The 13,680-nt window shown below is 45.8% G+C and overlaps 1 protein-coding gene across 2 annotated transcripts in view; it reads right to left on the bottom strand.

Annotated features, from left to right (window-relative positions):
• Nucleotides 1-3,713: 3,713 nt before the first annotated feature.
• LOC144163102 (facilitated trehalose transporter Tret1-like) overlaps nt 3,714-13,680 on the bottom strand; it is a 65,734-nt gene continuing 55,767 nt past the window's right edge. For both annotated transcript variants that reach the window (XM_077693905.1, XM_077693904.1), the window contains exons 3-5: nt 11,769-11,990; nt 8,765-8,968; nt 3,714-4,474 (exon numbers count right to left, since the gene is read on the bottom strand). In XM_077693905.1, coding sequence (XP_077550031.1) covers nt 3,932-4,474; nt 8,765-8,968; nt 11,769-11,990 — 969 coding nt within the window. In that variant the 3' untranslated portion in view covers nt 3,714-3,931. The remainder of the gene's footprint in view (nt 4,475-8,764; nt 8,969-11,768; nt 11,991-13,680) is intronic.

Raw genomic sequence — 13,680 nt, 5'->3', positions numbered from 1 at the left:
CACGGTGGATGGTAACCCCAAAAAGAATGATTTTACCTAATTACGGTATAAAAGTCCTATTTATAGTATTAACTATAGTTGAGGAGGAGCACACAAAAGTGAAGCTTGTAGGCAGTTCAAACAGATAAGAGCCTTTTGGTAAGTATCCAGTGATAAGTGTTAAGTTAGAGGAAGACGCATAGATTTCCTCGGAGTTGAATAAGTGGACAAGAAACTGTAGAAAATTCTTGCAGCATAGTCTGGGAGGACATTAGGAAAAGCAAAAAACCATGCTCAGGCGCTCTCCTGATTGCACTCCGAAAGCAAGCAAAAATGACACGGTGGATGGTAACCCCAAAAAGAATGATTTTACCTAATTACGGTATAAAAGTCCTATTTATAGTATTAACTATAGTTGAGGAGGAGCACACAAAAGTGAAGCTTGTAGGCAGTTCAAACAGATAAGAGCCTTTTGGTAAGTATCCAGTGATAAGTGTTAAGTTAGAGGAAGACGCATAGATTTCCTCGGAGTTGAATAAGTGGACAAGAAACTGTAGAAAATTCTTGCAGCATAGTCTGGGAGGACATTAGGAAAAGCAAAAAACCATGCTCAGGCGCTCTCCTGATTGCACTCCGAAAGCAAGCAAAAATGACACGGTGGATGGTAACCCCAAAAAGAATGATTTTACCTAATTACGGTATAAAAGTCCTATTTATAGTATTAACTATAGTTGAGGAGGAGCACACAAAAGTGAAGCTTGTAGGCAGTTCAAACAGATAAGAGCCTTTTGGTAAGTATCCAGTGATAAGTGTTAAGTTAGAGGAAGACGCATAGATTTCCTCGGAGTTGAATAAGTGGACAAGAAACTGTAGAAAATTCTTGCAGCATAGTCTGGGAGGACATTAGGAAAAGCAAAAAACCATGCTCAGGCGCTCTCCTGATTGCACTCCGAAAGCAAGCAAAAATGACACGGTGGATGGTAACCCAAAAAAGAATGATTTTACCTAATTACGGTATAAAAGTCCTATTTATAGTATTAACTATAGTTGAGGAGGAGCACACAAAAGTGAAGCTTGTAGGCAGTTCAAACAGATAAGAGCCTTTTGGTAAGTATCCAGTGATAAGTGTTAAGTTAGAGGAAGACGCATAGATTTCCTCGGAGTTGAATAAGTGGACAAGAAACTGTAGAAAATTCTTGCAGCATAGTCTGGGAGGACATTAGGAAAAGCAAAAAACCATGCTCAGGCGCTCTCCTGATTGCACTCCGAAAGCAAGCAAAAATGACACGGTGGATGGTAACCCCAAAAAGAATGATTTTACCTAATTACGGTATAAAAGTCCTATTTATAGTATTAACTATAGTTGAGGAGGAGCACACAAAAGTGAAGCTTGTAGGCAGTTCAAACAGATAAGAGCCTTTTGGTAAGTATCCAGTGATAAGCGTTAAGTTAGAGGAAGACGCATAGATTTCCTCGGAGTTGAATAAGTGGACAAGAAACTGTAGAAAATTCTTGCAGCATAGTCTGGGAGGACATTAGGAAAAGCAAAAAACCATGCTCAGGCGCTCTCCTGATTGCACTCCGAAAGCAAGCAAAAATGACACGGTGGATGGTAACCCCAAAAAGAATGATTTTACCTAATTACGGTATAAAAGTCCTATTTATAGTATTAACTATAGTTGAGGAGGAGCACACAAAAGTGAAGCTTGTAGGCAGTTCAAACAGATAAGAGCCTTTTGGTAAGTATCCAGTGATAAGTGTTAAGTTAGAGGAAGACGCATAGATTTCCTCGGAGTTGAATAAGTGGACAAGAAACTGTAGAAAATTCTTGCAGCATAGTCTGGGAGGACATTAGGAAAAGCAAAAAACCATGCTCAGGCGCTCTCCTGATTGCACTCCGAAAGCAAGCAAAAATGACACGGTGGATGGTAACCCCAAAAAGAATGATTTTACCTAATTACGGTATAAAAGTCCTATTTATAGTATTAACTATAGTTGAGGAGGAGCACACAAAAGTGAAGCTTGTAGGCAGTTCAAACAGATAAGAGCCTTTTGGTAAGTATCCAGTGATAAGCGTTAAGTTAGAGGAAGACGCATAGATTTCCTCGGAGTTGAATAAGTGGACAAGAAACTGTAGAAAATTCTTGCAGCATAGTCTGGGAGGACATTAGGAAAAGCAAAAAACCATGCTCAGGCGCTCTCCTGATTGCACTCCGAAAGCAAGCAAAAATGACACGGTGGATGGTAACCCAAAAAAGAATGATTTTACCTAATTACGGTATAAAAGTCCTATTTATAGTATTAACTATAGTTGAGGAGGAGCACACAAAAGTGAAGCTTGTAGGCAGTTCAAACAGATAAGAGCCTTTTGGTAAGTATCCAGTGATAAGCGTTAAGTTAGAGGAAGACGCATAGATTTCCTCGGAGTTGAATAAGTGGACAAGAAACTGTAGAAAATTCTTGCAGCATAGTCTGGGAGGACATTAGGAAAAGCAAAAAACCATGCTCAGGCGCTCTCCTGATTGCACTCCGAAAGCAAGCAAAAATGACACGGTGGATGGTAACCCCAAAAAGAATGATTTTACCTAATTACGGTATAAAAGTCCTATTTATAGTATTAACTATAGTTGAGGAGGAGCACACAAAAGTGAAGCTTGTAGGCAGTTCAAACAGATAAGAGCCTTTTGGTAAGTATCCAGTGATAAGTGTTAAGTTAGAGGAAGACGCATAGATTTCCTCCGCTCAATAATGTAACTTCCGATGAAAGAAGTAAGAACCTCAACGCGAGTCGGATCGTAATGCTGGCTTCGTCGAGAATTCACTTCCCCTTTATCCGCAGGAAACGGTGATTTATGTACAGTGGCTACTCCACGACCAAATTGGTGGCTACGTCGACTACTACACAGGTCAGATGAACTACGTTACAGTCAAGGTTTGTATAAATTTCTCTCACCTAATAGTGATGCACACGTTGTTCTAAAATTTTTCTCTACTTGCGGACGTCCGATCACCATTGACCACAAGAAGCCTACCAACAAATACCGATATCATGTGTAATCATAGAAAACAAGGCAAGGATCCTGCGGGCTGTTACAAACTACAAAGGAATGCCGAGGGCCACCCCGACAGACGGAATACGAAAATTCGTGCACAAAGAATGCGTTCCGGTGCCTCCGAAGAGAAGAGATTAAAGTATCCGGGGGGGGGGGGGGGGGGCGGTCTTTTCCTGGGTAATTCATTTCATAAACTATTTATAAAAAGTCCGTCTATTCTATTTCTAGAAAAGAATTCTATTTGTAAAAAAAAGTTGCGAAAAAACAGTGTAACAAAAATGTTACTGAATTTACGAGCTACGTGTCCCTTACGTGTCCAGAGATATTTTGATGCAGATGTAACGCGATTGTCTTTAATTGGATTTTATGAGTTGACTGGTGGACTAGTCTTTAGAAGGGACGCAGACACAGCGCTGTCTGCGTCCCTTCTGTACGCGCTGTTGCTGTGTGCTCTGCATGAATAATGAGTTTGTACCTTTTTTTCGGGGTGCCGGACACATGATCTCGAAAGACAACCCAATTGCTTCTCTTCAAGTCATTTCCCATTTCCTTCAAAATCGTCCCTTTTAAGAGTTAAGAAATCGTTTTAAACTTTGGTAATATTTTCTGTTGGCAAAATACATTTTCGGCAAAAACGCGCCGAAGCGATCTTATACAGGCACTCAACATGGCATATGACAAGCTTTATGAAACACCAATCTTTGACGAATTTTTTTAATTGACATAACAATACCTGTATAGATTTGATGTTAAAAATACGTGCAAAAGAAGGAACCATTACAAAATAGAATTATTAAGAGTGAAGAAAGGACACTTTGGAAGTTCCGAACTATAAAAAATAGCTTCAAAGTGACGAGGGTGATCCCAGAAGAGAGGTCACAATCTGATCAGCGTCCTCACTACGATTTCCGCGACGCCGCGGACCATCTCGACGTTACGGACACATTGTCCTTGTCCTTGGCGGTCATCCGCAGTATATCTTCCAGAGATCGGTCCTGCGTCTCCGGCATGAAGAAGGTCACCAGCAGGGCGCTGATAAACGTGACAGCGCTGAAGAAGAGCCCCAAACCGGACAGCTCGAGGGCTTCGTGGACGACACGGAAGAACCACGTCACCAGGAACACGAGCGTCCAGTTGAAGGCGCACACCATGCAAAGGTAGATCCCGTGCTGCCGCAGGGGAACCAACTCCGCCGTCAGGATCCACGTCACGGGTCCGAGGCCGACCGAGAAGCCGATCATGTAGAGGGCGACGAAGACGATGGGAAGCTGCTGCGAGACGCTAGTCTTCCCGTACGGGTCGCTGTCGTCGTCCTCTCGGTTCACGCTGTACAGCGTGGCGATGGTCATCATAGAGAAGACGCAGATGTACGCCGACGTGGTCAGCAGCGTCTTCCGGCTGAACGGCTCCATCAGCCTGACGGCCACGGCGGTGGCAACCACCTGCAGGGAGTGTCACGTCGTGTGCAGCGCCATTTACACAATGTTTCAGCTTTACAAATTGCGTACAGTTAAAGGTTCCGTGAAGACAAAACACAGCTTTGTTCGGTTTGAAAAGCCTTTGGCAACTCGTTCTGCTCTATTCCAACGCTGAAATACGCTTTATGGGTGAAGCCTCTTAGGGGCTACGGCTGTTGATGCGAAAGTACCTCAGGTGCTGCGGGTTGATCTCCTCCCCTGAGAAGTGTGCAGCGATTGCGTTCACACGGCACGATGTTTAGCGATATACGCTCAGTGTAGAAGGTACGCAGATGCCCTATGTCAAACACCACAAATTTATCGGTGTCATCTTTGACCGCTCAATGTCTTGGACTCCCCATATTCGGCAGTTGATGGAAAGGCTGTTGTCTTTCGGGCGGATTTTGCGCGTGCCGAGTGGGGAATCTTGGGGAAGCTCCGTGTCCTCTCTTCTCAGACTCTACCGAGCACTCTTTCTCGGCCTTTTACGCTAAAGCCTGCCGGCCCTACATCGACTGCCTTTTACAAATTTGAAAGTGAAAGATTCAGTGCTGGCGAGAGCTCTACGCGTGTGCCTGGGTCTTCCCGCATGCACATCGACAAATGGAACTTTGCGGGAAGCTCGGTGCCTCTCAGTTTCAGTGCTTCAACATAATCTGGCAGACATCACTGCATTGCATGTAAGAGAATTGCTCCCAGCAAATTTTCAGCGACCTGTCAAGCCAGAATTGCCACCGTGGATACTTGCACCATGAAATATAATAACAAAAATTCCCGGAATAAGCCTAAAGTCGTAAATTCCCGCACCTGCACTGAAGTTTTTCACACTTGAATATATATTTACCCCGTACGCAGACCACACGCACGTTTATTCGCACGGCTCAGTGACCGCAGATTCATCTGCCATTGGAGTGTGGATTCCGTCGGTCCAGTGAACAATCAGGGAAAAACTGAGCCACAAAACATCATCCACCGCTACTGAAATGGTGGCTGTAAGGGCTGCCCTTCATTTCATTGGTGCACACCATGCCCAGCGATGGGTGATCTTCTTACACTCGCGGGACGCTTTGCAAGATCTAAGAAGGCTGTCCAACCACTGCAGTCAGCTTGTGTGCGAAATCAGCGAAATCCACACAGCGGTAGTGCGCGCGGGCCATCACATCATGCTTCAAAGGCTGCCTGGTCATTCGGGAATAGGAGGAAATATTACATCTGATGCAGCCGCCAGCGCTGGCCACTCTCTACGTAACACGATACAGCTTCCTTTCTCTCGCGAGGATGGTTGTGCCCTTATCTATCGAAGTGGTTGGAGTGAGCAAATGTTTAGGTGGCAGCACCCTCGCAGCGGAAATCCACCTCTGCATGGAATTGGCCCTCTCTGTAAATTCCGTGTTCCACCCAACCTAACCAAAGCGCCTCTCTCAACGTAGCTTACACCCGAAGCTTCAAGTTCAAAATATGGTAGGAGTATTCACCACTGTGTCCCACGTGCGCTGTGAATGAGACCCCAGAGCACTCGTGTATCTGCCCGCGGTTTGCCGCTGCGCGAGTAACAGCAGCTAGCTGCCTGTCTCGTGTATGACGTGGAGCAAGGCTTCAGTTGTGTCACTTTCTTGACCCTACGCCAACAACAATGACTCATCTTTAGGGACAAAAATTCTGCGTTTTTTGCGGTATTCTGGACTATGCAAAACTTTGTAATTCTTGCATTGTGTGCATGGCTACATCTGTACGCGTTTATTGCGTCGTCATTTACGCTTTGCCGCCTCTTTAAACTTGTCAGGTGCCCTGCGCTTCACGGGCGAAGTTCGGTCTATTTTTTACTTAACTCTATGATTTTTCCTTGCATTTTATTGCGGGCTATTTTTTATTGAACTTTTGTTTTCTCTCTAATTGTTGCCTTCCCAATCTTTCACTTCACTGCATTGAAATCGCCCCATCTGACGTAGCAAGCAATGGCGCTAACAGAGCTGACCTCACCAGCCCACATTAAAAAGTTCCCTCCCTCCCTCCCTCCCTCCCTCCCTCTCTCTCTCTCTCTCTCTCTCTCTCTCTCTCTCTCTCTCTCTCTCTCTCTCTCTCTCTCTCTATCTATCTATCTATCTATCTATCTATCTATCTCTCTCTCTCTCTCTCTCTCTCTCTCTCTCTCTCTCTATGGCTCTATCTGGGGCTGTTGGCGTCTCCTATCGTTGTCGTCGTCGTCGTACTCGCCCTTCGTCTGATGTCGTCACGGTACTAAAACACCGCGAAACTCGTTTACGCCTCGCGCTACAACGTAACGCGTACTAGAAAAACACCGGGACACTTCTTTACGCCTCGCGCAAGACAGCTTCGTCTTTCAAAGACAAGCGACTTTTACAGCAAAGCTGTATACCTCTGCCCCCAACGGCTTCATCTCCGTTGGATGGCGCAAGAATACACTTATATACTGCATGCTTCATCCCTCGCCAGGTTTCACGTTAGTCGAGATGGCATGGAAGTTTTTTGTATCCTTAAAAACGCAAGAAATATTAAAAAGTGGGGATTTCGCGCTGCAGTGACGTTCTATAGGCAGGAGTGACGTATTGGGGCTATCCCTAAGTGCGTGGTTATCAGGGTGTTAACATTCTGTTTGCATTCAAGTATAATAAGATCAAACAGAACTAGGGGGTCTACTACAATCGCCCAGCCATGTTTCCTGGCGGTCGTTTAGGTCAGCGAAAGCCAATCGCACATACAAGAATCTGTGACGTCATAGAGAAACCGCTGGATGGTGGCAGGGGAGTCGGCACTGCTTCGTATGCTTTATTTGTTATTCTGATTATTTTAAGGAGCAGCCCTTTGTCGCCGGTCTCTGGGCTGAGCCGCGTCGCCGTCGTCATGACCGAGCGAACGATGGGAAGACCAATAAGTGAAAGAGAAAGCGAATGATGGGAATACGACGAGTGAAAGAAAGCAAAGGAGGAGAGTGTCACTAAATTGGGAGGGTAGGGCGGTTCGTCGTGGCGGCGCGAGCCAGCGCTCTCCGAAAGCATGTGGTGTATGAGGGGAGGGGGCAGTATGCTGTCCCCGCACGAGACGCTCGACGGCGCGACGCTTTGTGAAAACGTGAGGGGAGCGTGCGCGTGACTATGATGTGCATTCCCTTAAGACGCAGTTCGCGGTCGCTTCCTGAGACGCACTTCGCGCCGCCGACGCAGAGGCTCATAATCGCTGCCGTCGAGAGAACCCACGAGTGAGTGCTGCCTCAGCCCACAGCCGCTGCTCCCAAATATCGCATTAGGGAGTATCGTAATCGCCAGCCAAAATTTTTAGAAGTTCGCGGTAAAATTGGTATCCTTGTTATCGGGAAAAAAATCTTTTTTATTGAACCGAACCTGTATCTTGTCTTCCTGAACCCTTTGATCAATTTATAATGCAAATTATACGGTTACAATGTGGACATCAGTTCTGTACCGGACACGTCTAATGGCTCCTTCAATCCCTATTACAAAGTAATTTATAATGTTACAATGTGAACACGGCTCGGATACAGGACAACAAATTGTACGGACACTGAAGTAAGCACGTGTCCTTATTCTACCTTTTCTTACGCGCGATATTTCATAGGCCCACCACAGTTTCCGCTTGGACGCTTTAGGTCCCATTTCTCACTACTCAATTTCGCAGCATTGCGAGTGCACTTTTGCGAGTACTGTATGGTCAACAAAGAAATTTCCTCCCTACCCAACCGCACAGACAACCCTTGCCTGAACCGCGTTCGACAAGAGTGCCTGCGCTTGTCCCTAAATTATTTCCCCAAGGGCAAATCTACGCTCAGTACAGTTCCTACCCAGTCGTAATTGGCGACAAGAAACATTTATGTAGTTTGTCGTATTGTCGCGCGTCTTACTCTCATCTTGTCGTATTCTTGAGTCGCGATTCTGATGTTCTGTCGTGTGTAATGTTCGTGTCCTGATTTTGACGTTCCATCGTGCCGAATTCCTGTCTTTTCATGATGCTGATGTTCCCTCAAAATTTGCACATGGTTTTAATGTTATTGCCCATTTTGAAGGGTAGCGCAAATGGCAGTTCCGTTGTGACTACAGGAAGGTTTGTCGTTGAGAAATTTGACTTTGCTGTTACGCCAGAAATGTGTGTCGTAACAAAAGATGGATTGGCCGTAACAGTACTTGTGTTGTCACAACAAAGTTTGTGATCATATGACAGGAATTCCTCTTAGGTGCTTACGGTATTCCTGTTGTGATTTTATACAGGGTATTTTATTGCGTCCGCGTGCTGAATCCCGCATACCTGGAATGCGGCGAAAATGATGGTCGACTCGTGGCCGCTTAGGCTTAGCCCGGCGTCGTCGAGGAGGTTCTTCGAGTAGAAGATGACCGCGTTGATGCCCGAGAACTGCTGCAAGAAGTGCACGTGCATGGCAAGCAGCAAGTGCGAGAAAGGCGTCGGCACTTGCATGAACACAGTCTCCATCAGCAGGCACTCGTCTTCCAGCTGCGTATTGCCGGAAATTCATACCAACATACATTGTATGCAGCCACGTAATGAATTTTATATAAAATTAAGCGCACCATGAAACTGTGGACCAAATACTGAGGAAGATTAATGAACGTTGAGTATAGCCACGTAATGAATTTGAGTACAATTCAGCGCACCATTGAACTGTTGACCAAATGCAGAAGTAGTCTTACGTGCATTGTATATAGCCACGTAATCAGTTTGAATTTAATTCAATGCACCATTGAACTGTTTACGAACGGCTGAGGAAGACTTACGTACATCATATGTAGCCACGTAATTAATTTGAACACAACTCAGCACACCATGAAACTGCTGACCAAATGTTGAAGAATACTTGCGTACATTGCATGTAGCCACGTAATGAATTTGAATGCAATTCTGCGCACCGTGAAACTTAACCAAATCCTGAAGTGGCAAGTACGTTGTATGTAGCCACGTAACGAATTTGAATATAATTCAGCACACCACTGAAAGGTTTACCAAATGCTGAGGAAGACTTACGTACTATGTATGTAGCCACGCAATGAATTTGAACACAGTTCAGCGCACTATTGAACTGTTCAAGTGCTGAAGAATACATGCGTACATTACATGTAGCCACGTAACGAATTTGAATATAATTCAGCGCACCATGAGATTGTTGACCAAATGCTGAAGAAGACTTAAGTACATTGTATGCAGCCCGCAATGAATTTGAACGCAGTTCAGTGCACCATTGAAGTGTTCACCAGATGCTGAAAAAGACATGCGTACATATTATGTAGCCACGTTAAGAATCTGAATATAATTCCGCGCACCACTGAAGTATTTACCGAATGCTGAACTCTACTTACGTATATTGTATGTAGCCGCGTAACGAATACACCGATAAGCGCACCATGGAACTCTTGACCCAATGCTGAAGAAGACTTGACTCCGCGTCGAATTGCCGAAAATCCATACGAACATACATTGTATGTAGCCGCGTAACGAATATTAATATAATTCAGCCCACCATGAAACTGTTCACCAAATGTTGTAGAAGACTAACGTACGTTGTGTATAGCCACGTAATCAATTTGAGCAAAATTCAGCGCACCATTGAACTGTTTACCAAATGCTGAAGACAACGTGCGTACATTGTATGTACCCACGTAATGAATCTGAGTATAATTCAGCGCACCACTGAACTGCTCACCAAGTGCTGAAGAAGACTTGCGAACATTGTATGTAGCAACGTAATGAATTTGAACAGAGATAAGCGCACCGTGGAACTGTTGACCCAATGCTGAAGAAGACTTGACTCCGCGTCCACGGCACGGCAGCTCGTGGGGTTTAACGTTTAAAGGGGCTTTGGAGACAAAATGCGTGGGGTTATTAAAATCCCTGCTTTGTGCCGATATAAATTATGCCAAATCTCGAAGCTCGAAATAATAATCTGGGTATTAAAGAAAGCATATTAAGCGGCTTCCCCACCCCTTTGCGCAGATATCTCAATGACGCCACAGAAACCTGTTTGCGTGATTGGTGGCCGCTGTGGTAAGATACCGCCAATAAGCATGACTGGGCGACTGTAGTGGGGACAAGTTTCGTTTGATCTTATCTCTTGAATGCTAGCATGCAGTTAACACACTGATAAAGAGGTTTTTGGCCCATATTAGGTCACTGTGGAGCAGAATTTGAAAGTTTTCAGTACTTCTTGCATTTTGTTCGCTTAAAACTGCTTTTACGGCTGTAACGGAGCTGAGTGAGGTGGTGCTAGTGCGGATGCTGCAGCCATTTGTTCTTGGCACCTTGAGACAGCAAGGGGACTTAAAAACTTCGAGATTCGCACTGTTTCCTCAACAACACAACTGGACACGCAGAATAACAAGACAAGTAAATCCTGTTGGTATGCGTCTACGTTACCGCGTTTTAAATTTATGACGCTTGAATGGCTTCAGCGAGTCATTGCTTTCGCAAGTACCTCCCAGTTAGCCCACTAATCAGCACAAAAAAAGGACAATAATTTCTGTCGCACGTAAAACAGAAATTTCTGTAGAGCTACAGGAATATCTGTCCGAGAACAGGGATCTCTGTTGGGACTACAGAATAGTCTGTTGTGCGACAGGATTCTCTGTACTATATCTACAGAATGTCTGTCGCATGACTGATATTCTACAAGCGGCAGAATGCCCCATCTCCTTACAGGACCATCCTGTCGAGTTTTCTGTTGTTTTTGTACGGGAATACCCATTTTCTGGGTCCGTTTACCTGCACTGGGATTGCAGGCCGTCCGCGGTTATAGCAGGCAGCTAGGCGGCATGCACTCGCACCTGCCGAAAGAAAATTAGCCCAGCCGCTCCGTTTCCCTAGGGAAAACACATCCCCCTGTCCATATAGCTTTACGCATAGGAGTGTATAACTTCTATTCACTAGCGAGACACGCATACAAGCAACCATGTGAGTGCGCCGTCACTGGTTACGACGGGATCCGCGGGATGGCGGGACTTGTCCGTGCTAAGCACATGACATTGGTTGGACGTTACAAACTCTACCCCACCGAACGTGAAGTAATGCCTCCACTCCAATGTGAGTGTCGTTAATAACATATCTGTTGACACCACCGTTAAGCATCGGGTTGAAGTGAGCAGAGGACACCGGCATATGTTTTTTTCTTCCGCCTGCGGGCGCAGTGGCACAAGCCGCGCCATGTCCGTGGCGCATCGGCCATGTCCGTGGCCGTTTCGAGGGCTGCCAAGCAAACACATTGGCAGCTAAACTTCTCAGTGACCACCACCTATACGGCATATACCTTGGCCGCCGGCCCTCTGAGCTTTGCCAGCGCATCCAGGGCCTCGGGGCGGCGTCCGTGCAGCATCAGCCACCGTGGAGACTCGATGTTGAACTGGTAGAGGGCCAGGAACGGAATGGCGAGCACTAAGCAGGTCCTGGCCAGTCCGTTCCAGTCCACGTACACGCTCACCACTTGAGTAAACATTATGCCCAGTGTGATGGCGAACTGTAGCACACCGCCCTGCCAAATAACACATTGAATTGAATATATAACTGAATTGCTTAATTTCCATAAAATATACATAATTTTATGGTGGATTTGTTGGGAAAAAAGCCGCTCTAGGCAGCTTGACAAGCCCTAAAATCTATTGGCAGAGGCAGCAGAGTGGGTGGAGCGAGAAACGAAAGAAACCTTTCGACGAAAAGTAAAAGAAAAAGAACAGAGAAAGAGAAGAGGGACTCCCTCCCTCAATGAAGAAACAACAGCAGCAACAACAACAACTACAACTACTAATAATAACAGCAACTACAAAAAAGAAAAGAAAAGAACAAAGAACCGGCGCTACAGATGTGCAATTCAAGACATGGGTAATTCAATTCAATGTAACAAGTATAACGGCCAGAGCGGGACAGTGTTGAAGCTAGCGACAAGTAGGACGCTAAATCTTGGGGCAATACAGAATCAAGGCGACAGACACCACTATAAGATTAAGAAAAGTGCAGCTTACGGGCATCAAATATCACTTATACAGCAGGCGCATTACTAAAGAATTCAAAGAAACATTTTGTTTTGGCGTGGCGGGAGAACAAGCAATGAAATGTCATGATCATCAAAGAAGAAAAGGGGTTCTTGCACTGAGGAAACTCATTCCAAACTTCACCATCATTATCAGTCTTTTAGGTCCACTGCAGGACGGAGGTCTTTCAAGGTTCTCTCGTGCCCCGTCAGAGTCGATTCCTTGCCTGCGAATTTCCTTTTTAGGATCGATGCCCCTTAGGTTGTCGGAATGTCGGCATCTCCCATCATCGTCTCCTGCAGTCACGGCACTAAAACACGGGGACACTCGTTTTCCAACGCCTCGCGCGTGAACGCTCCGTGCTTCAAGGACACGCAACTTTTACAGTAAAGCTGTATACCTCTACCTTCACAACGGTTTCGTCTTCGCGGGCAAAGTTACGGCCAGTCTGTCTCATTTATTCGCTTAAATCAGGTTCAGCACAAGAGAGGGCGCCACCGCCTCAAGATGCGCGCGATTGCTCTTTTTACAGCAAAGCTGTACACCTGTACCCCCCAGTGGTTCCATCTCCGTGGGAAAAATTACGGCCAGTCTGTCTCTCATATAATTGCTTAAATCAGGTTCAGCACAAGAGTGCGCCACCGCATCACCATGCGCGCGATTGCTCTTTTTACAGCAAATCTGTATACCTGTACCCCCCAACGGTTTCATCTCCGTGGGCAAAATAACGGCCGGTCTGTCTCTCATATAATTGCTTAAATACGGTTCAGCACAAGAGAGGGCGCCACCGCCTCAGCATGCGCGCGATTGCACCTCCCATCGGCACATCTGCGGGCGTCCTATCAGCACGCGCCGTGCGGTAAGAGACAATCTTTGGATACGCTTGTACACTGCATGCTTCGCTCCTCCCCAGGTTTCACGTTAGAGGAGATGGCCCGGGATTTTTTTTTTTTTTTTTGTCCCTCCACCGATTTAATGACCATTTTCTTCTAGACCCGTCTCCAAGTGAGCACTCTGTTATCCTGGTAGTCCAGCAGTCACATTTCGCGTAACTGCATGGCCAGCCCAAGTCAGTGGGCTTGCCAGAAATTTTTTTAGGGGGGAAGGTGAAGGAAGGGGCCGCGCCCGACCAAATGAGGTCGTGTGCAGGCAAAGATTATTGCGCGTTGTGTTCTATCCAGCTATGAAGTACGG

The sequence above is a fragment of the Haemaphysalis longicornis genome, unplaced genomic scaffold (assembly GCF_048455015.1).
Source record: "Haemaphysalis longicornis isolate Haplotype H1 unplaced genomic scaffold, Haemaphysalis longicornis Haplotype H1 scaffold_12, whole genome shotgun sequence".
Classification (NCBI taxonomy): Eukaryota; Metazoa; Arthropoda; class Arachnida; order Ixodida; family Ixodidae; genus Haemaphysalis; species Haemaphysalis longicornis.
Note: the sequence above shows the minus strand (reverse complement) of the source record. Positions and strands in the feature narration are given on the sequence as shown.